We start from the raw sequence: 23,918 nt of genomic DNA, 5'->3' as shown, positions 1-23,918 counted from the left end.
GGTGCATCTAACTTCTTTGAGCTTCTTCTGGCTTGAGATGCTTAAGCAGAGACCTATGGGGTTTTAGGAAAAAAAAAAAAAAAGATATTCTTTTGAATCATCTACCCCTTGCTGTTCTGTTTTCTGTACAAAATCTCTGAGGAGCAGAGGAAAGCTGAGGGCCTTGCATCCAGGCCAACTTTAGAAAGGCTGGCTCCTCTCAGTATTGGGGAATTATGCAGCTGTAACACAGCCCTCACGGAAGAAGTTTCCTGTTTTCCATCACTAGTCGAGGCAATAATACTGGAGTCTAATTAAATTAGTGTCATGTGAAGTTTTTCCTCTTTACTGTAGCTGCTTCAGGTTATGAAGTAGTTACTTGCCCTCCATTCCAGTTTTTCCTTTAAAAGACTAAGTTCTGGGGACAATGCCATATTACCAACAGTGAAGACTCAAGTGCTCTCTTCCCAGTGCAGGTATTCTGTGCTACCGCAATGCCTCAGCAGCAGTTCTGAAGCAGACAGGAAGCACTGCACCACCCACCCATATTCAACTGTGAAAGCGGTGTAAAGTTCAGGATAAGGACCAGTTCAACTCTGTTACCACTCCTGTCTAGATTATATCCATCACTGTCATCTCTAAAGATTCAGATCTTCTGCGTGCTTCATCAGGCTTTCTAATCATAGCTAATGGAAGTTACATTTATTTAGCTGTTAGAAATGGCCTTGAAGATCTCAGTCTTGGCAAGGGTGATGAATTAAGGATGTCAGCTGAGCAAACAGTTTAATTTTGAATTAATCTATCCAAAACTGATTACTGAAAAAAATTATATGAATCTTTCAAGTTCATATTATTCCACATACTTTAGCAATAAATATTCCACCCCTTCTTGACATCTAACTTACCAAGCATAAAACTGGAAGAACCAGCAATGATGCCAGCTTCTTAGATGTGATACCAACTTTGGATACTATAACCAGTGAGAAGCCACTTTTTGACTGCAGCAGGGAGTACAGCCCTCCAATGGTTTAGCCCTCAGCTGACTAACAGCAATTCTGTTAAGCAGCCTGAACATGATAGCTAAAGCATTTTATGGAAAAACCCAGGAACACAAAACCCTGAAACCAACAATTGCAAAGAACTATTCCATGACACATTTATTGAATGTACCTGAGGTTGGTTTATTGTCTATGGTCCATTTTCAAAAGAATTAAAATAATAATAGGGGGGAAAGAAAATTATCATAAAATAGTAATGAGTTTTGTTGTGTTTTCTTTTTTCTCTCCCAGGTAATTTGGAGTCAGGAAGAATCCAAAATAACAGCATGAGTATTGAAAATTACAGGGTAATGTTGGAAAACCTCTAGAGGTCATCTAGTCCAGCCTCATGCTTAACCCAGTGCCAACTGAGAACAGATCACTCAGAATTAAAAGAAAATAATTTGAAGCAAAAATAAATAAAAAATAAGACTTCCCCATCCCCGTTTTGCACCACAAGGAAAAAAAGAAAAAGCAAGAGAAGTTTTCCTGAAATATATAGCTCTTCTGTGTTGCTCATAAGTAAATAAGACGGATATGGAAAATATCTAGCCTCCCTTGGTTGACTTTGTTCCCTTTCTGTCTTGTTGCAGGTAACATTTAGCAGTGTGTGGCAAACACCGACTCAGTTGCCAACACTGCTCTGCCACACTCCAGGCCAGAAAAGGCTAGGAATGCTGCACATTCAGCTTCAGTGAGGGAGAAAATGCTCCATATCATTCATTCATTAGCAGTCCCCTCCAAGTTAATTACAGGACAGCTGCTGAAGAGGGTTCCACCTCATCTTTGGGCTGGGAAAGCAAGGCCTCCAGGGCAGGGCCTGGAATATACAGCAAAGAACAGGGTGGGGGAACCTTGTGAGTTCGAGATCGAAGTGAAACCCAGATGACTCATCAGAAAGTGAATGTTCCTATTTTGGCAAGAGGCTGAAACAGCAGCCCTGGGTTGCACTGCAGCACAGCAATAAATGACCCTGAGCGCCTGGAACAAACTCCTGTGCACACTGATATTCCTAACAGTAGGGGTTATTTCACATCTCGTTAAGCCAGAGGTTTACATGACAATTAACACATTAATTAACAGCATCTTTTTCACAGGTGGAACTTTGGCTTGAGATTTGAACCTTTTCTCTTTGTTTCATGAGTGAAAAAGAAAGAATAGCTTCCGATAACTCAAGCTGAGAAGGACTCATATGCAGCACTGGCATAGGAGTAGACTGGTCTATGTACTGAGGAACACTGCAACCAGACGATGGCTTTTCCCAGAATGTCTATGCAAGGAGGGCGTCCTGTACAACATCTGCAGCCTGCCACTCGAAACCTAGCCCTCAGCACAGGAAAGATGCCAGGCTGGCCACTTCATAAGGTGACCATAAAAGGCCTATGGTACCACAAAGTCACACAGAGGCAGAGCAAAACCCAGACCTGAACAAGCAGTAGCTCCAATTTCTGAGCTCCAGCCTCTGACCTGTGTGGTTCCCCACTACAAAAATCCCTTTTTTTATATCTGTAGAGAGATAATCTGTGAGGAAACAATTTAACAAACATGAAAAAGCAATCATGCTAATTTCACTGAAAACAGGCATCAGCTGTAAGAGAATGTTTACTGCCCTGGAGCTTCACATTTGAGATAAAGAACTAATAATTTCTATCAGAAATTACTTTAAAGAGGAGTTGGTACTCAAGTATGGATTTCCTTAAACTGCAGGCATGTTTCTGAGGGTTTTGCTCAATACCACCTTTAATTTCTATTATATTTTGAAAGAATTGATTTGTGGGTATACAAGATTTAGAGCACTTGAAATGGAAAGAAAGGAAGAAAATATTGGAGGCTGGAACTAGAACTTGTAGCTTTCAAGCTCAGGGGGGTTCTTATATTCATTGAGTCCCTTCTCTGTCAGATGGATGTTGCTAACGCATGGAAAATGGTGACATGCTTTATATATATATTATCTTTCACTTTCCTGAGGTACATACTGCAAGGAAGTTGTGTTCTAAACAATGTCTAAACAATCATCATATTAATCTTTCATATATTTGGGCACTTGAAGCACAGAAAATTCAATGTGTAGTGGTCTTATCTATCATACCACTTACAAAATAAAACCAGGCTCAAGAGGAACGCTAGATAACTTTCCCTTCAATTAGCTTTTCAAAGATATCATATTTTTTAGAATATGATTTATTCCTTTTATTTATCACCCTGCCTTGTTTCAGATGGGTACTGTCTGACTGACCTCTAGATATCCTTGCATTTTCTCTGTGATATCCTCTGAATGTCAATGCTTCAATTCTTCATCTTTTATTTCCCAAACGTTTCTTATTGGTCACCTCTGGTACTGGTGACAGCTGAAGTGGAAGTTTATCCTCTGATAATCTGTACTGCTTTAATGGTTCCCAGCATCCTGAGGATATTTTCTAAGTGTTATGGTGACACCAGCTGAAATCTTGGCAATAGAAAAGTGTTTCATATGCTTATTTTCTAACTTAGTCTCTTGGGTTTTTTTTCTGCTTTCCCAGCCCTCTGTCAACCCCTTGATTTCTGTGGATTAACTCCTTTTGTTATTGCTATATTCTTTGTTATCACTTCTCAGTATCTCTCTGATAATAAAGCCTTTGAAGAATCTCGGGGCATTCCCACCATGCATCCAAAATCTCTTAATAAATTTCTGCAAACCTCCAAGTCACATTTGTCTAACAGCTTAGCAAAAATCCCCGTCTAAGAAAGGAACAACACTAGCCACATCTTCTTTATATATTTATCTGTAGAGTCTCAAAGCTATAGCACATAAACCTTCTAAAATGATAAGCATGTTTCAAACAGTTCTAATACAAAATATTACACATAACCCAAGTCACTAGCTTTAGCCTGTCTCCAAAATAACATATGCTTAGAAATGCTTATCCTTGTAGCATCACTATCCTCTTTCTGGTCTTTTTATTTTTTTCTTTTTTCCCCAGGATAAAATTAGTCTTGCACCAGCATGCCTGAAAAAGCAGAATTCTCATTTAATTTCAATCACTTGCTCAGTTTGCTCATGACTTTCCTACAGCTGACTGACATCTATTATCTCATCTGAAAGAGAAGCTGTGAGTTTGCTCACCTCATTCACCTGCAGGATCTTTGAAATGCCTCCTCTTCTGTTCCTCCCAAAGAGTGCCTTCCCGCATCTCCCAGTCCATTCCCAAACCCACTGAATATGCAGTCATCAGTAAGTTCTGGCTAAGTTATCCTGCATAACTCCAAAGAAAACAGGAGAGAGTCGTGCATGCTGCAGAAGGTTGTCTTTGCTCTCTTTGAAAATTTTGTGTTGGTGGTCTGTCACAGTCAGGTCTCCAGTAGTAAACTGAACAACCTATCCTCCTGGCTCTTCTTTTCTTCTTTTTCTTTTCTGTAAACACATAATCCGTGCTTCAAATCCTTTAGGTACCACAAACTGTATTTCTCTATTGCCCTCTACTGACTGCCTGCTAACACCGCCTTCCCGGAGAACTGGCGAGCAACAAATAACACAGTATGCTTTCCTCCACCGCCCGCCCTCAAATCAATAATGATACACGATGACCAAAAGTCAACACAAATCATTCTATTTTTTCCTTTGTTACAAAACACCAGGCAAGATTTACGGCTTGTTGGCCAGCCGTGGTAGCTACAAAACACTAAGCAACAGAAGCAGGAAGCAGCTAGTAACACGGGTCTGCTAATGTGTTTTTTTGGTGAATAAAAGCCAGGAAAAAGTAGAGATGAACACATTCTGCCTTGAAATGTGGGCGAACTCACCCCACCACTGTCGTAAATACTGTACCAGGAAGCTGAGGACTATCTGGTTTTAAAGGACTGGCCCTGCCAGCACTGGATGCACAGAAATACTGACTTTTGATGGGAGTTCTGCGGAAGGGGGCTCGCACAGAGCCATGAATCAGTGACCACGGTTTCTTGTTCATTTTCCCTTTGTCTCTAGAGTTTTATGTGCTTTGTATATTCAGCACCACACTTAAAATGAGAAACACAGCTCCTGCCTTTCCTGTCTTATGAGACAGGTACGGGGACAACACACATGACACGCTGTATACAAATGGCACTGAGAGGTGGTGTGTGCATTGCTTGCTGGACAAAAATAATCTATAATGCACAGAGAAACCAGTGAACTAACATAAAGAATTGCCCAGCATAATTCCAGGAACAGAAGAATAAAAAATGCATAGGCATTCAGAGAGACTGGAAGAGACTGGGGGGGGAAGAAAACCGGGGGGGGGGGGGGAATAAAACCGCATCCTTTACCTTTTATTAGTTACTGCTTAATTAGCATGGTACAGTGCTTGTTAACCAAGTCACCCTGGCACTTGCTCTCACAAAAAGTAAGTTATCCCAAGGTGCTGGTGCAAGTGCTGTGGCCCACCTGCACCACCCCTAGGGGCAGGGAGAGGTCAGGTCCCAGCTCTAAACAATACTAAAATCCCCAGCATGTTTTTCTTTTGCTGGGAGAGTACCTGGCACTATCCTGCCTCAGCATTCCTCCTCCTCTACAACCAACTCTCCTATGGGGAAAACATAGTTAACAAATGATAGAAACAGGCCCACCCACCCCCCCAAAAAAAGTGTTGAAATTACTGTTGCTTACTTGTATGCAAAAAAACACACCTGTTTTTTTCCCCACCACTATTAGTAAATGCGAATATCTCTTTTGCCAAAATTCTGCTGACCGATAAACACTGGTTGTGTTTTAAATAGCTGTTAAGTGACATCCCTGCTCTCCCACTCAGGAAAGACAGAGTTCATACAAACCCCATCACCAACAGCGCCAGCAACCTGGCAACAAAAAATGTTATGTTGGAGGGTCCCTTGGAAAACTCATTTTTAGTTCAAAAATAAAGTCAGCAGAGGCCCTAATTGTAGCTATTATGAACATTTCATTAATAAGCACAGATTTATTGACTGCACTATAATGCTCTCTTATTAAAGAAAGTCCAGAAATTCAATTCTTCGCATGCTTTTCTACTCCTGATGCCCTCAGCTACTCCATGTTAGAAAATAAGAAATAATTATATTTATTCAAATTCCTTGATGGACTATTGAAGCCTGCTCAGATGAATACCTCTCCTAAATGAGCACCATTACCAACAGATCAAAGAAGAAGAATGTCTAGCAAATGAATGGGGCCGAGGGAATTAATAAAACACACATCAAACGTTGAAAAGCTGAGGGTGTTTTTTCTTTTTAATAGTAGCACATATCCAGAATAATAAAGCAAAGCATTGATACTGTAAAAGTCGGTAAATAACACTCTCTCAGACTCGTGTTCAAATCTTAGAAAGCAGGCATTCTTTATTGCAGCACTTGGAGACACAGGGGATCCTTCCACCAAACTGCCTGGCGTTCTCAGAAGCAGGCATTATACAACAATAATACACACATATTCATAAAATTTCCCCTAAAAGTTATATATCTATATATATATTTAAATTTCTTGAAACTCATGGATAACGTCTCTCTTTTACCAATGTTTTACCAGTTTGCTCAACAGGGCCAAGGCCGACGCCTTTCTATTTTACTTTGTTTACAGGGACACCTAGTCTACTCCTGCTAAACAGCACAATGTGTAGGAGACAGCTCAGTTCATTGCCTGTCATGCTTGGCCCAGTGCGTAAAGATTAACCCTTTATGGTCCAAGCAAGTCGGGTATTATTATGGAGTTGCCAAAATTCATCAGAGGGCACCTAAATAGAGCAGATCACTGAGGTTCGGCACTTTTGACCATCGAGCGGGGTTCCGGAGCTGCGGGATGGGGTTTTTCACAACTCCTGACAAGACATCCAATTTTTTACCCTGAGGTGAAAGTTTTCTTTCCGACAGAAAAAAAACAAATAACTTTCACCACCTGAAGACACGAGTGGCTCAGCAACACGGGAGCCGTTTCCCATAGGGCGCCAACGCCGAGGGGGCGGGCGCCTCTTTCCCCTCCCCACTCTCCGCAGCCCTCCAAACTACCGGGGCCGCCCGCGCCCCGTCCCTCACAGCCAAACGGACGCTGCTGCCGCCCCAGCGGCCGCCGGCAGCACATGCCCCACGACCGGGCGCGAAACCCACCCCCGGCTGCCCCACCGCCTCCCGGTTCGCCCCGTAGCAAGGGCCGCTCCCCCTCCCCGTCAACCGGGCCAAAGAGAGGGGCAGCGCCGGCCCGCTCGAGCCCGGAACCATGGTGTTGCGGCCGCAGTACCCGCCAGGCCTCGGCGAAACGCTACACATCCTCCCCCCCCCTTCCTCCCCTTTCCCTCCCCGCCCGCCGGACCTGTCTAGCGGCGGCTTCCGGCGGGGCGGGCGTTCGGCGGTATGGTGCGGCAGCGGTGGTTCCAAGAGGTGGCAGCGGAGGAGCTGGCGGGCGCCTGCCCGGGACAGGCGCGGTTCCTGCTGTAAGCACCCCGCGCCGTGACGCGGCAACCCGCGGGGAGGGGAGGGGAGGGGACGGGACGGGACGGGAGGGGGAAAGCGAAGCGGCGAGGGAACGAGGCTGGAGGGGGTGGGAACAGAGGTAACCGGTGACGCATGTGGGTAGTCCCGCCCCGTGTCCTCGCGCCTGCCGTGGCGCGCCGCCGCGTGGCCGCTGACCGTGACGTGACGTGACGTGACGCGACGTGACGCGTGGTGACGCTGTGCCTTGCCTTCTCCCGCGCAGGTGGACGCTCCACAAGGCTCGAGGCGAGTGAGGGGTCCGTCCGCAGCGGAGGAGAGAGAGAGGGGGCTGCCCGGCTGTGCCGCGGCGGGACAGCGCGGTCTGCAGAGAGCAGGCTTTCCTTTCTTCTTCATCTCCCCCTTCCCCCTGCCCCAGCATGCGCTTCGGGGCTGCCGGTGGGAATGGCAGGTGTCCTGGTGATACCTTCGGGGTTGGGAGAGGGATACTCGGGTACAGACAGCTCTGGCAGCAGAAAGTAAGGTAGATGAGGAGCGTGCCCCCTATTATTAGATATAAGGAAGAAGTTCTTTGCAGTGAGGGTGGTGAGGCACTGGAACGGGTTGCCCAAAGAAGTGGTAAATGCGCCATCACTGGCAGAGTTCAGGGATAGGTTGGACAGAGCCTTGGGCATCATGGTCTAGTGGAAGGTGTCACTGTCCATGGAACTAGATGATCTTAAGGTGCTTTCCAACCCTAACTATTCTATGATTCTGTTAGGTCTGAAATTTATCCCAGAGTGTTTCTCCACCCCAGGCTGAGATGCTGTCCTTTTCTTGCCCTTAGGCAGACAACTTTATGAGGCTTTGGTGTCACTGATTTGGCAGGAGAATGTGCCTGCATGGAGCTCCTTGCAGAATTGTGAGCCTTTGTCATGAAAGATTTTTAGGAAGGAATTGCATCTTTTCTCAGGAAAATTGGCAATTACATACTGTGTAATTTAGGATGACGACTTGTGCTCAGCTGAGCACATACTGGTGCATATACTGGTGCTCTTGCATTCTAGTTGTACCTGAAACATAAAATCATATCAACCTAGAGAATGTTAAAATAGGAATATACCATTTTGTGTTTGCCTGTAAACCATAATTATTTCATGTAAATTTAAGTCTACCTTTATTAATCCATAGGTAAGGAACATGGATTAGAAAGGGTATGTCCTTACTGCTTCCAGTTCCTGCTTCCTGATAGCCAACGGGTGCGTCTCAAACCAAAGATGAAAGCGACCCCACAGATAGAGAAGATTCTCAAACGAGAGGCGAAGAACCACAAACTTAATATGAAACAGACAAAGCTTCTGAAAAAGTACAGGGAGTCAAGAAGTGTTCTGGTAAGGCTATTTACTTGGTGCTGCCAAATACCTGATATTTTCCTGAAACCTGAAGTTTCAGAAACCCTGAAATCCTTCTCTTAGAAAATGAGTGCACACCTACACATCTCTCTCTTTTCTTTCAGGAGCATGTAACTCTTCCTTTCTTTTGGGATAACTTCACAATCAAAATTCTTAGACTCTCCCCCCCTACAATAGGGAGATCATGAGTACACTGACAAGAACAGTAAGCTTCCCCTCCCCACAAAAGAACAGTAAGCTTCCCCTCCCCACAAAACCAGGCCAATCCCACATGTCGGAGAAGCTGCACAAACAGCTCTGCCTGCCCTGTGGTCTCTTTAGAGCAGCGTGGAGAGTCTGCAGATATGTAACATCTTGCTGAAAATTAAGTAATATTTTCCTGCCAGGAAGCTGTTGGCTTCCACCATCAGCATAACTGCAAAAAATGGCAGAAGTTCCAGGTTTTTCCCTGTTGCTTTTTTTTTCTATTAATTCTATTAAATTTCTATGAATTTTCAACTCTGCAAGATGCAGAGCCTTAATACAGGCTAAATGTACATCCTAAAATCCATTAGAATCTTTAGAAGTCCATTGCTTTGAATACCCCAAAACATACCTAAGACGAAAAACATGACTGAATTCAGGCTGGTTTTGCCAATAGGCATAGCTTGACCATTTATTGCCTTTGTTTCAGCTCTAAAGGGCTTGAGTGACTCATAGATTGTAATTTTTTTCCTCAGTTTTATCAGTAAAAATACTTCGGCTCAATGAGCTTTACTTCATTTATTTCAGTAGACTGACACAGCTACAGCAGATTATTGTTACCTTCTGTACAAGCTGAGTTTTTTACATTTGTCTATTACTGTTTATAGGAAGTCTTTCAAAACCAAACCACGCAGGTAATTTAAACAAGTTAATGTTGCTCCTGAGGTTTCAGTTCTTCCGCCTAAAATCACTCCAGAATGTAAGATTTAATTACTGTTTTTCATACTAACTACTATTATTTGAAGAATAATAGTATACATTTAATCTAGTATTAAATCTCCATGCACTACTATTAAAACGGGTTATATGAACGCATGTTTTGAGAAATGGGACAGCGCTGTATTGTGCCTGACAGTTGCTGGCTGGCACACTTGGCATTTTCTCAGATGAGAGTCTGCTGGTTTGGGGAGTAAAAGCTGTGGAACCCAGAATTATTAGAGTCAATAACATAAAATTAAACTGGGGAAATATCACAGAGGTTCTGAGCTGTCGGGGCTGAATAAGGTGCTCCAGAAAGGCGCCTTTGCTACTGCTCTCTCCAAATTATAGATCATAGTTGAGCAGCAGAAAGGGCATCTGAGAAGCTGGAATCTTTGCTTTATTTTTCTGGGATCACAAACGTTTAGCATACATTAAAAATTGTCTCTTTAGACAACTGATGGACATTGTCCTGTGGAATTATAGTAGGTTGTTAGATTTATTCTGTAGCTGGAGAAGTTTGTAGGACACACTGAGCATTGATGTGAATAGTTTAAAATTCAGTTTTAAATAGATCCTGTTTAATCTCTGGTTAATGCTCTAATCTTGGCATGTAATTACAGTTTGCTAAACTTGTGTTTTGCTCAGTTCTGCTTGCGTTTACGTTGTGGGTTATGATTTAAGTATTTATGGTTTTAAGTATTTAAAACGCTATCAGCAACTGGCAGCTTTCAAAACTAGCAGTGATGTAGATCCCTATAATCAAATACCTGAGGCTTGCAAAAATGAAAATCTGGAGTGTGGCCAAAAACTTAAACCTAGCAACAGTGTGACAGATTGTGCCTCTGATACCTTTCTTAGCAAGTAGAACTTGATTTGAGAATACTTCTGCCATGAAAAGTCATATAACAAAGGATCTACTTCAGAGCTGTTAAAAATTGTTGGAGGTAACTGCATATGCAGTTCAGGGAATGGAAACTAGCGGGACAGTGCTATGATTAGTTCATCAATTCCTGCATTATAAGGTGTTCGCCTCCATTTATATTCTGTGGGGTGCTAAATCATCATGTGATGCTGTTTTGTTTGGTTTTTTTCCATCTGAATTTCATTTAGAACTGAAAATTACATCAATACCTGAGCTGTATAAGTTAACGATCTTTCTCTTTTTCGGTTTGTTAGGCTGACAAAATAACACCTAGAGACCGTCACAACACAACTGAAAACATTTAATTTTGGAATTTTTAGATGTAATTCTTTCTAAGCAATGTGGATTTAGGGAAATACGCACACTGAAATGAGTGATTTGGTATAGATGTTTCAGAACTGCTTAGACATTTTTTGATGTTCTTTGAAATACGTTAATTTAACCAGAAACACCACGTGACTGTGTTTTTCAGTCAGTGTAATTGCGTGCCTCAGAAAGTTGTCTCACAATATTACTCTCATGTCTCTTTGTAAGAGTAGTTGCCATGGCAGTAATAGATGTTAGGAATATCTGATGGTCTCTGTGGCTGTCTGACATTATCTGTTCTGATGCACCTCTGCAGTTTACTGTGCTGCTCGAAGTCCCCTGCAGCCTAGAAGTAAACAGAAGAGAAGAGAAAGTGCCCTTTGTTTAGAACCTTTGTTGTAGCAAGTATTTTTGCACTGCAAACAGAAAGGGACTCAGAATGTAACTCAGAGTTATTTGTTCACTAAGATTTGTTGCTATTAGTTGTGGATGACTGGTTTTGAGAGTTTGGTAATTTAAGTGTTTTATCTTAAGACTCCCTGGCAAGTGTGTAATATAACTTCATCAGTGGTAGAATACGTTAATGAATTTAGATTACACTGGATGTCATGGGTTTTTAGAAAAATATGAATACTAATGTATATTTAAGATACCCTCTATCCAGTTCAGGTGCTGTTTAATCTTTCTGTTGTGACAGGATTATTTTCTGTATTTCACTGTACAATGTTCCATTCAGAGGTATGGGTCTCCTGACATTAGTTGCTAGGGAATTGGAGTCATTTCTAGATAAGCCCATAGGATGTGTTTGACTTACAAAGCCTGAATGAAAATGCTAGGTGTAGAGTATGTGTTGCTTTTTAATAGCTCATGTTTCACTCAAGCTAATATTTAATTTGTATCATGATATTTGGAGAATAGTTTGGGTAATTCTCACAATGGCTTTGTAACATAAAAGGTGGAAAGGCTGAAAGAACTAGTTGATACTTCCTTTCTTCTCTCCATAGCTGGTTACTTGCAAATCATGCAACAAAACAACAAGGCATTATGGTAAAAGCAGGGATTTTCTGGCTACCATGACACAAAATTCTGGCACTCCAAGTACTAAATCTACCCTGAGGACACCAGGTGTAAAAACTCAGTCTGCAAACAAAGTGACACCTGTAAACTGCAGTAGGTTGGGATCTAAAGGGAACAGTCCGTCATCATTTCCCAGGTACCTGTTTCTCTCCTATTTAAAGGGGTGTTTTGCTGAGTAGAGTGTGTTAGTTATGTCTTGTGGGAATGAGTGTCATGTACTGATTTCAGATCAGTCACTTAATAAACTTTAAATTGATAACTATTTTTCTTCAGTGGTCTGATTAAGGAGATCAGTTTTAGCTTTCCGACCTTTAAAATCAAAGATTCTAATGAAAAGCGACTGTGTAATTCTGGTTTTGGCATGAATGTGAAATGTCTGGCTTAAAATTGGCATTAAAAATTTATGCTTCTGATTGCTGACTTTCCCATGAAAATACACTACTTAGGTTCAGGTTTTTTAAAATTATATATGTGCACTTTCATAGTTACTTTATGCTACTTCTCATTCCTCATCTTTAAAACATTTGAGTCTTCTGTTTTTCAGAACATGTGTATCTGGACGGGCAGCAACCAGCTCTGCTTCCAGCTCTGCTTCCAGGACTCCCCGAAACTCCAAATTTCACTTTTCTAAACTGAAACGGATGCTCGAACTAGAAGAAAAAGACAAAAGCCAGAAGGCATATTTGAAAACCTTCTTGACTTTACTTTAGTTACAAGTTATTTCAAAGTAATAAAAATTACAGCAATAACATTGTTTCAGTTTTAGTAAATCAACAAAGTGATTTCTTTACAACCCAAGCTAACAGCATGTACCCCGAGAAAGGGTAGGGCATGTGTTTTAAAAGCAAGCTCTCTCTGAGAGGACTGGTTGTCTGCGAGAAGGAGGTGAGAAATCAGCCAGTCTGATACACTTGGGAATCTTGAACATGTTTTGCAATCTCTAATGGCCCAAGAATTGAAAGCCAGGATCTGTCATTTGAGGAAACTGGCAATACTGGATCCGTCAGAACCAGCACATCAGTTGCCAGACTTGAAAGTAGTTTGGGGCTGTGAAGGTTGCAGTTTGCTCCACCTCACTTTCCCCCTGTTTTTGAGGTAATGCATCACAGCAGAATTTAGAAGACCTCATCCCTGCTTTGGATGTTTAAGTGAAACAACACTTTCACTGGCACTTTCTGCAGGTACAATATTTTCAAGGGTCTAACGGAGTGTCCTGTAGTGTTGCTGTCTTTAATTTACCTGTGGTAATTTAAGCACAGCCTTTAACACAGCTTTTACAAAGGTTCCAAAATAATTTACACTTTAAAACAGCACTCATACAGAGAGCACTAAACCAGTGTATCACCAGATTAAGTTTCTCCATTTTCTTAAGGATTTTCCCTGTGATTTGGACTGCAGATCACGATAGTGCAGAACTTGTAAAACAACACCCTAACGTGGGATGTTGTCAATGCTGACTGACTGCTCTGGGGTAGGCTGCTGTCAGCACCCTCATGTGAAACTGATATGAGAGTGGCACAGTCAAAAAACAGAGGGGATGCTTCTTTTCCAGTTACTCTGGTGCTACCAAAATGGGTCCTTTCTGTCTTGTTCAGAAATGACTTGAGGAGAGAACCTTTCTTAAATATAAGAGTTGCTTCCTTCCTGGCCTTCAATATGGACAAGCAGGTTTGCCATGAACAGTAGTGATCTCATTGCACCCAAGTATTTTGATGCGAATAGATGATTGTCAAGGTTAAACTAGTCTCCACTGCCAGATTTTACACTTTCAGTTCGGCACAAAGGTGAGAAAGGAGAGTAGAAATTCACCATTCAGGACTGAATTTATAGCCTATAGTCTGCAGTGACAGTTCTGCAAATGGTCATTCAGATTTCCCCTCTGAAAAGAGAATCAGTAAAAAAAAAAAAGAAAAAAATTTTTGTGTTCTAATGAATAGTCCCTTTAAGTGTATTCAGACTCAATGAACACTGCTTACAAAATAGGGCCAGCAAATTAAGACTTGTCAGACTTGAAAGCAATCCAGGGCAGTGGAGAAGAGTTTGCTGCAAATTCTACTTAGAGTCTCAAAGATTGGCATGTAACCTTTTTGTATCTCCTGTACACTTGCACAATAACTTTGAAAGGTTCACTGTCATTGCTTCTTGCATACGTGTAGGATCAAAATAACTCATTTGATCAACATACAGACCTTAAGAGTTATGCCTTTTCCAATGTAGAACTCGGCATTAATTCTCCTGTTGTTGCTGTGTTTGTGATGCGGTCTTCTGGAAAAAACATTTCAATCATCTTGTTGATGGAAAATACGGACTATACAGAAGTATTTGAAAAACAAGTTTTGCAATAAGTTTTCCTATTAGAAGTACACACATTACTGCTGTGCTTCCTGTGAGGTTTACATGAAACCAGCATGAGCATCTGCTGTGTTTTAAGGTGGCCCAACATTACTGTGTTAGCTCAAATGAAGAGTATGCTTTTTAAGCAGATCTCTCAATTGTCCATGTTTACTGTGCTTTTTATGCAATACCAACTGGCCTCAGAGTACGTGAGTGACATTCCTTTTGGTTAAAACTACAGCTAATGGATAAAAAACATGATCTGGGACACAACCAGCGTGCTGCGGATGCTAATGGGCACCACCTATCCATAGGACCACAGGAGAGCTCCTCTGAGGTACACAGCTCCAAAAAAAAAGCGTATTGTGGATGGCAGGCACTGAGCTTCTGGCATTCTGCACTCCAGGTGTACTACCATTATAAAGCACTATTTGTTAATGTAGACAGAGTCTTGTCATGCTCCAAACAACATCTTTTTCTTTGGAATTACCAGAGTTGTCAGACATGTCTAGATATGTTGTTGTAAGGGATCTTGCTATCAGACTATTGCAAGCTAGCAGACTTCATTGTGAAAACGGGCAGGGGAGGGCAAGGGGGGATTCATTCAGTATGTGCCATTCCTTGTTTACAAGTGTGCTTCAAAATGTTGGGCAGAAGTAGTGTTGGTATTTTCTGTCTGAAGTGCTTTTGTGTTATTCCTAAGCCTCTAATGCAGTCTTCGTTACTAGACTTTCACAGAATCAATGTATTGAAAGACATGTATAGAGATACACACATATATAGGTATCTATGTATATACATATCTATATATGATGTATATAGGTTTATGCATACACACACACCAGATGCATGTATGTACACATATATACACATATATACCCTACATATACCCATGTGACGAGTTCTTCCCTTCAGAATGCATCACATCCCTGTACTCACTGAAACAGTGAAAGGTTAATTGTTGGCTGCCACTGGCTATGGCTGAGCCTCCCCACCAAACCTCTGCCATGCAGCATTACTGGTTTGTGGTTGAAGAGCTGGAAGGACAGCTCTGGGGAAAGGAAATGGTCTCACTGATCTCGATGAGGCCAGAATTTCACCCAGACTTTGAGTTGTTTGCAATAAACAATGATTTCAAAGATGTTTTTACAACAACATTTTATTCTATTAAATACGAAAGAGCGTACATACATGTGTTATTCTGAGGACATAAATTACACAAGTATTACACATTCTGTCAGAAAAGCACAATAATGAAACATCTTTACATTTCAAACTTTTCTTGTTAGCTTTTAACAAATGAGTATTTCTGTTGCAAACAAGTAACGAGTGCTATTGAACTTTTGCAAATTCCCACAAAAACATCATGCTCAGTAGGATACTTTAAATACTGTAAAGATGAAATCAGAATTAGATTTCTAAATAACAAGATGGAAGAGATTTACTACTTAATCAAGATAAATGACACACTGAAGTAGAAGCCGAGACAAAATTGGTCATTCATTAAAAAAAATTCCACTTCAGACACTACATTTGAGTCTGCTTCCTCTACTTGCAGGAATAGCTACTGTGATTATATGCATGAGTAATGAGCAGAACTGGCCTAAATATTTAGAAATGTCAGTCAAATTTTAGACATGCTGGTTTTCTAGTTCACTATGTTTTCCACCGAAAAAAAAAACCCCACACCCATGAGTCTGTTCACTTACATTTCAAAAGGTTGAAATCCAACCCTTCTGCAGAGGGCCAGTTGAGCCTGTGGATGACTTCCATGTCTTCCATGGTCATCTGCATCCTATGTCTGTATTTTGAGTCACCACATGAAGTACCAGACTGAGTTACCACTGACTCGTGAGAGTAGTATTAGTCTGCAGAAGTCCTAATGCACTGTCTTTTTAAACTCCAGGTAAACAGGAATGTAATTTTATCACAATGAAAGCTCTCTATTTGACATTCAGAAGACTACTCAGATAAAATACAACAGGCATGTAGCTTGGGCTGGGCTGCTATGGCTTTATGGAGGTGTTTTGAAATATTAATACAAACATTAACAGAGTGAAACAGACAAGCTAATGTTACTGCAGGCTGGAGTTTAATTTTCAAATGAAACACCACTTCTAAGCACGGAAATTTTTGTAACTAAGGACTTCACATTTATTTTTAAAACCACAGGAGTGGGGTAATGTTCCTGATATCTTTCAAAACATTCTGCAAAAACACAGTTTAAGCCTGCAAACACTAGAATATACAAGCAGTCCCAGGGACCTCCAATGTAAGCATTCTTGTATAGTAAAGAGCTGCAGGAATCTCTGCTTTTTTTTTCAGAGAATGCTCAATAAAAGTGCAATACAGTGAAGCAAATAATCTCATTATTATGCTTTTATTATTAGATGAAAAAATGTTCAGATATTTTACAATTGTGCCTTTTGTAAAGTGGGCATTCTGGTTTGTCAGACCAAGTTAGAAGAGACAGGCAGGGAACCCTCACATTCTCTTTCCCAGGGTGGTAACGCCCCAGAGCAGTACTATTGCGCTGCCCAGTTTCACACTGTTACTTCTGTTTTGACAAAAGTTGACATTTGTTTTGCTTTTCATTTCCACCCAAGCATGTTCCCCTTTTCAGCTCTTAGGCACCCCTCCTTTCCCCACCCAGCCTCTTTTCTTCCTGAGACATCAGAAGTACGAACATTAAGCTTTAGAACCTGAGATTTTGGAGGTATTTTTTTGACACTACAGGGCTGCATTTGTATCGTACCATGTTATCTCTTGCTATACTATTACAGTTACAATATAAATCTTCTAACTAGTTGATACCTGATGCCTTTCCCATATAAATAGAAAACAACGTACCATTTAGCCACTAATATATGACACTTGGTGTAAGAGTGACCTTTATCTTCCACAAGTCCTCTTTTCCAAACAAATGGTGAGGGATCATTTCCAAAATCCCAGCTATGAAATACTCCTTGAAGTAAACAATTTCACAGTAAAATAAAGAAAAATATATCCAGAAAATAACACTCTCTCAAAATTAAAACTTGTATATACATCAAGAAGTTGAGATTTTTCCTCATTCTTTTAACAGTTCTACATTATCTGTAGATAAGCAACATTATCACTAAGAATTATGAATAGGAAAAACAAGTCTAGTGAAGTAAGTGTCATGTCTTTTTTAATACTCTTGAGAGAGCAAGGAAATTCATCATTCAACTTATTTTTAATTATGGTACCAAAAGACTGTTTAAGCTCAAATCCCTATGGTTTTGAGTATCCAAGTATACACTCTAACCAAGCCATGCCACTGCATTTATAACCACCACTGGCTACAAATTAATCTAAGTTTTCTATGGATGGGATTCAACTGTGAACTCACTATTTATCCTTCTTGACTTATTGCTTGTTTTATAAGTCTTAATAGATTATGCTGTTTTAAGATATGTCACAAATTTGGCTCTATTCTTTAGCAAGGCTGAGGTTTAACTGCAACTGTAATGCACGTACGTGTTTTTTGGAATTTATGAGTGGAATTTAATGTAACAGAACAGAAATATTTAAAAAATAAAATTGTACCCGAACATTAATTTTCTTACCAAGAACCTATGCTGAAAAGATGCTAGCATGTGTTATTTAATTTTGCACATTAAACTGAAGCAACATTTCTATACAGTGTTGGCTCTTTTTTTCCTATGGAGTGGAAAATTGGCACTCAAAACTTAACATTCTTTGGACAGCTAGTGAGCTCTGATGAACTATTTTCAGCATTCCTACCTGTCAGTAAGAATTTTTGATGAAATCAGTATTCTATATTGCATGCTATGAATGCTAAATCAACAGCTCCTGTTTTTTATCTTTTAGTGGTTTTGTCCTACTTAACTGAGGTCTATTTCACGGCAACTTCCATGAGAAAAGATAACTGGACTGAGGTGCTTATGTCAAGTGTATCTATTTTAAAGAGAAAGATTATTCTCCACTCTAGCGAATAGCCCTGCAGAAGTCAATAACAAGTGACAGATCACTATCTTCAACAATATCGCTCCAGGATTATTTTGAATTGTTTTGAGTTTTGAAGAATAGATTTTTCTAAAAAAAACCTGCTTTCATGTGAGGGGGAGTATTAAAACTTGTAAACTGTGAATTTAACTGATGCAAAATAATGCCTGCTATGTGCAAACCCATGAACAAACTGCAATCCTTAAATACACAGACGATATAATCTGTATGCCAGCGGTATGGGTAGGCTTTTTAAAAAACTACTCCTCAACAATTACATGCCTAATTCTAATTGACTGAAAAACCTAAAGTTGCTGGCAATCTGCTAGATTCCTGTCTGTATCTGTAAGTGAATTAAAAGCTGGTGCATAGTATAACAAGTATAACACAAATTCAGCTACCTGTAGATAAATACCACATTTGGGGTTTGTATAAATACCAGCCATGCAAAAAACTTCTAAAAACAGACATTGGGCAATAATTTTCCACTGTCTGACTTTTACACAGGCCTGAATTGTCTCTCCTGTTCTGTGCGAAAGAAAATCAAGATCTCTCAATCTAGAGCTGGTCAAGGTGGCGGTTGGAAGTCCACACAGGCCTCCAGGGTTTCTCAGTGAAAGATGATGTATAGTATGGCTGTATCATTGTGTTGCTGCATGTAGTACACAGCACTGTCAAATGTTAATAATGGGCATTTAACAATTGGGACAGTTTGGAGAATGACCTTTCAATTTAATTAAAGCTGTAAAATGACTTCATGTTTCTCGGATTAACCTTTTTAGAGGGAGATGAATGTTGCAGAAAGGGATTAGAGTACAAATGAATGGTCCCTCAATTTAGAAACTAAGCGGCTGTAAAAAGTTACAATTTCTAAAGCGAATTGAACTGGTCAGTCGTACAGTTTCTTATGTAGAGCTTTAAATGATACTAAAATATTGCAGTATTTTGAGTAAAGATCTGCTCAGTGTAACATGATGTATATTTTCCAATACAAAATTGGTTACAAACTATTGTTTCAAAAAACCCCACCTGACTTGTTTTGAGAGTGGGTAATTTATATGTAATGGACAATAAGATCACTTTTAACTTTCAACTAAATTGCATCAACCTTCTTGCAAACATAACCTTGTGATTTCCACATTTAACTCCCTCACTAGCAACTGAAATGTCTCAAGTTAGAAGTATGTGTTGATTATATGTTGACCTACATTAAATACAGAGTACATAAGAAAAATCTTAACAGGTTTTTTTACAGGGCACCCAACTAAAATCTTTACAAAAGATAAGGTAATTATCCATTCTTCAGTGTAATAGACACAGATGCCACTTTTATAAATGTACCCTTATGTTCACTTGCCAATAAAATAGTAAACAAATCAACTTTTTAAACCATTTTTTATAAATTATTAGAGTATTTTTACTGACACTCTCCAACAATATACAAAAATACTACTACAAGAGTACCAATCAGTCAGACCTACCCCTCATTTCACAGAAAAGTAGAGGTTATGGAAGGATGTTCTTGTAATCAATCATCACTGTAGATGTCTCCTGCAAATGGTAGGTGTACGTGGCTGCCTGTGACATTGGGAAGTCGAGAGAGATCAGGCAGGTTCTGGATGCGTGATCTGAGTTCTTTCCGTACCTGGGACACTCTGGCTAGCTTCCGTTTGTACTCCTGCAATGCAGAAGAATTCAACATGAGACTTTTCTGCTAATACCGTCCCTGCTACTTACTGTACTTGATATTTTCCAAATAAAGCATTCCTTCTGAATGGTAGATGATTTAACAACCTTTTAAAGGTGAGAACCCAGAGAAGGAGAGGCAGAGAAATCAGCACCAGCATTTTCTTGGGACCTGACTTTGAAAGCATAGCTGTGGAATTATTTTGCTTTGAATTGCAAGTATATAAATGCCAAATAAGGAAGAGAAGCCCAGTCAACACAACTACATGTGTTTCTCCATGCAACTAGTAGAATGGGATTATTCTTAAAAACTGCATTAAGAATAATAGATACACGTACTTTGCTATCACTCACAGAAACTTAGGATTTCACATTGTGTTGGAATACAGGTCAAACTACTCATAATTCATATATTTAATGATTATGAGGCACTCTTCACATGAAACAACATTATACATGATAAAATATTTAAGACCATAAACCAGTGCACTAGAATGTAGTTAGTGCTCACCTATTAAGAGTACGAGACATAATGAATACCAGCTTGCATAAAATGAAAAGTTATTCCAAAATGTAGGAATAGGGTACAATTTATGGAAATATTTACATTTCAAAACTTGGAAACACACTTTTTTTGGAGAGCAGAAGAGACAGAGCATTAGCAGGCAAAGAGGCACTTCATGAAAATATACTGTAATTCACAACACATCAAATGCAGATGCTTTCTAGTGCAGCTGCAGGTTTTGCTGCAGCCTTGGAATGGCTGGAAATAACAATATTTAACAACTCGGATAATCAGCCCATTGATAACAAAGATCTCATGACTATAACCACTTCTAAATAGTGGGGAAAAAACCCTACAACATCCTGTACAAGTGCCAAAAGTAAACGCTTGAACGTTCCAGCAAGTATAAAAACACTTTGCACATGTCTATAAAAGGTAATAATCATGCTATTTACAAGGTCTAAACATAGGTTTAAACATTTTTCTATGCTGTTAATAGCATGGAGTAAAAAGGAAGGGCAATGAAATGACCTTTTGGTAGCAGAATCCAAAACAGTAGTACAAATGTAAAATACCAGAGGCATGATCAAGATTATTGGACAAGGTCCAACACACACAAAAACAAAGTCTGTACCTATTAGCAGCAGTGTAGCCATCTTACCAATGGCAGTAAGAGAACTACACGGAATCTTAAATTCTTAATGAAAAGGCAAGGCATAGTTTAAAAAAAAAATAGAATAAATAAATTGAATCTTTACATAGAAAGAGAGAAAAAGGTGCCCCTGAATGAGGATCATAAATTCCTCGATACCACTTTTGAAGTACAGTTCAGAGTCTTATGATGTACTAAACACAGTGAAAGTGCTACGGATGCCTAGGCAGCAGAACTGTGAACACCTGGTGACAGTAGACAGAGCGAAGCAGTGCTCCTGTTATGATGCAGATGACCAAAAAAGTCTTACAACAGCAAGTCGCTTGGTCTTAGGAAAACTGTCACCTGCTCACACTTGGTAGAAACCTTCTCTCTGACGCAAGTGACTTCAGGACACGGCTGTGGAAATAGAAGGGTTGTATCCTGATGCTGTATCCTTAACAGTAGTGCCCAGAGACCACAAATATTTTACTGTTTCATATCTAATACTACAGCAATATCCAGAGGCTTCAGTGAACTAATTCTGTGCAAGAGTCATAGCTGTTTGCCAGTAGGCAAAAAGCCAATAAAAGAATACTTCTTGCCATTTTCACTATTATGGTCCAGATTAGAAAGATATGCTCCTATTACAATAGGGCATAGATTTCAATGTAACAGGAAATTGTTTAGTAAGATCAATTTGGCAATAGACCAGACACATTATTTTCAGAAGTAAAATGGCTGGAGATTGAGCATTGGGCAATGAGGGCTTCAGGCAAGCTTCTGGCCTCCATTTTGAAAGACATACTGCTGTAGAGAAGGGGATGAATAGAACTAAAGCAGAATCAAAACACTCAAAAGGTCCAAGATCAGTAAAAGAAATTAACTATAATATCATTCCAGCAGTTAATTCTTGTAAATGGTGTTTGAATCAACTTAATCCTGACTCAGTTCATTCTGTCAATGAAGAATATGACAGATCAGTATCCCTCCAGAAGCTTGAAGTGCGATGCTAGGCAAATACACATAGATCACACCTAGCAGCTATATACTCTCAAGACCTCACTCCAAAAGCTGAAATGTACCTTAGATTGCCAGTTGCTCGGCACCATTAAAATTCCCTTTAGCTGATAATAAATATTTTCCATAATAACATCACATTTCTGACATGCAGCATTTTCCATACAAATTTTGCCTGGAACTTGTTGCCTAGTGAGTATCAGCTTGATCAGTATTACTGACAGCAGATTCCTTTTTCTCACTAAGGACTCATTATCAGCAATACTCATTATATGCACAGCCTTTATTATTTTATCATAATAGCATGAACATGTATCTACAACCATTTTCCTCAGCATATAAGGCAAGAGGGTGACAAAGCAGAGGAGCAGGAATGGGGTATCTAGGTGTTATTTCTGATATTGTTGTTCCATGAGAAACACTGTATACTATACAACTGAGTAACAATTTAACCACATTGTTGGCACTTCAAACTGCAGAAATCCTCACGGAGAACCTCAATTTCATTTTCATTACGTTGATTTTAAGATACCCTTCAAATTACCTCTGTGTAAATGAGGCAAGATCCAAGCTATTTACTTCAAACAGAAAAGGACAGGAAGTATGATGTTTTCTTTTGCTACACCAAGCATAATTTGCATTGCTTGCTATCTGTGGAGAATCTTACTCTTGGGATATATGGGCAATCTGATGTACAGCATAAAAAGCCTCTTCAATTTCTTCAGCAGACTAAGATAACACTACTTTCCAGTGGTAATTTTTTGTACTTCCAGACATAAGAGTAGGTTTATGAGCTAATTAGAAGAACATTTTTCTCATTAGAATCCCACTGATTACTACAGTTTCCATTACTTGACAGTATAGAATATGGATATTTTGTGAAAGCAATGCTAACAAAACATGTACTCACACCTTGTTTAACAGTATTCTCTATCAAGTAAGTACCAGGCAAAAAAGCCAAATAATTTTTGATTAGACACTATAATCATTATGAATAATAAAAACGTGGGCAGGCAAAATAGGCTGTGCACTACAGAGAATAGCTTCCCTTTCAATTGAAATAGGCTGAAACAGATCTTAGTACAGAGTTTCTGCAATTATTGTAGAGCTATAGCTTAAACAACTTGGAAATTCACATGTTCCACTTAGAACATCAATATGACTTTGAAACCTCATATGACCATTAAGGATATGGCATGCATTAAAATACTGCATGGCAAAAAATGTACAGCAGAGCAATAGGAAAGCTTGATTAAGTGATTTTGTCCACCAGCAACTGTTATGCTCTGGTTCAGACAGGAATACAATGCAGATCTTCAAATCAGATATTCCTGAGTACAGCAGCAGTAAATAGGAACAAAGCATTTTACCAGGACATGCCCTATCTGAAGCTCTTCACAGTGGTCACAAACTATTCTTCCCAATCCTTGAAAATGCAATTTCTTTGTCCAGCTACTTCCAGCCTACACATAGGTCTCCAATCTCATTCATGCCAATCGTGACTCCTGGCCTCTATCTCCATTCCTTGAACACTGCTCTTAGAACGAACCTCTTTAACTAGCAAGGCTGTTCAATGCCTCTCATACTCCTGTTATGTCTGTATTCATACATGCAACAGCAGTTTGGGGGGGGGGGGTTGCCTACCTGTTCCCATTTCCTTCCTTTCTGGCTCAGTAACTGAATTCCT

General features: G+C 40.0%; 2 protein-coding genes and 1 long non-coding RNA gene across 4 annotated transcripts in view; 1 reads left to right on the top strand and 2 right to left on the bottom strand.

Moving 5' to 3' along the window:
* Window positions 1-7,395, bottom strand: part of LOC134159715 (uncharacterized) — an 83,730-nt gene extending 76,335 nt beyond the window's left edge. Inside the window, exons 1-2 of the long non-coding RNA XR_009963270.1 lie at window positions 7,306-7,395; window positions 4,120-4,407 (exon numbers count right to left, since the gene is read on the bottom strand). This is a non-coding gene — a long non-coding RNA (uncharacterized LOC134159715). The remainder of the gene's footprint in view (window positions 1-4,119; window positions 4,408-7,305) is intronic.
* Window positions 7,111-12,814, top strand: CUNH18orf21 (chromosome unknown C18orf21 homolog). 2 transcript variants are annotated; one of them, XM_062610960.1, is made up of 5 exons: window positions 7,286-7,426; window positions 7,690-7,712; window positions 8,595-8,794; window positions 11,993-12,201; window positions 12,610-12,814. In XM_062610960.1, the coding sequence occupies exons 1-5, from the start codon at window positions 7,347-7,349 to the stop codon at window positions 12,773-12,775; spliced, it is 678 nt and encodes a 225-aa protein (XP_062466944.1). In that variant the 5' UTR covers window positions 7,286-7,346; the 3' UTR covers window positions 12,776-12,814. The 2 variants fall into 2 exon arrangements, with proteins under 2 accessions (XP_062466943.1, XP_062466944.1); XM_062610959.1 differs by lacking the exon at window positions 7,690-7,712 and having other exon boundaries at window positions 7,111-7,426.
* Window positions 12,815-15,540: 2,726 nt separating this feature from the next.
* RPRD1A (regulation of nuclear pre-mRNA domain containing 1A) overlaps window positions 15,541-23,918 on the bottom strand; it is a 42,348-nt gene continuing 33,970 nt past the window's right edge. Inside the window, exon 7 of the mRNA XM_062610957.1 lies at window positions 15,541-20,067. Coding sequence (XP_062466941.1) covers window positions 19,918-20,067 — 150 coding nt within the window. The 3' untranslated portion in view covers window positions 15,541-19,917. The remainder of the gene's footprint in view (window positions 20,068-23,918) is intronic.

The sequence above is a fragment of the Pezoporus occidentalis genome, unplaced genomic scaffold, assembly GCF_034315485.1.
Source record: "Pezoporus occidentalis ecotype Australia unplaced genomic scaffold, CSIRO_AGI_Poc_V1 ctg15, whole genome shotgun sequence".
Lineage (NCBI taxonomy): Eukaryota > Metazoa > Chordata > Aves > Psittaciformes > Psittacidae > Pezoporus > Pezoporus occidentalis.
This window is presented reverse-complemented; position numbering and strand designations above follow the sequence as displayed.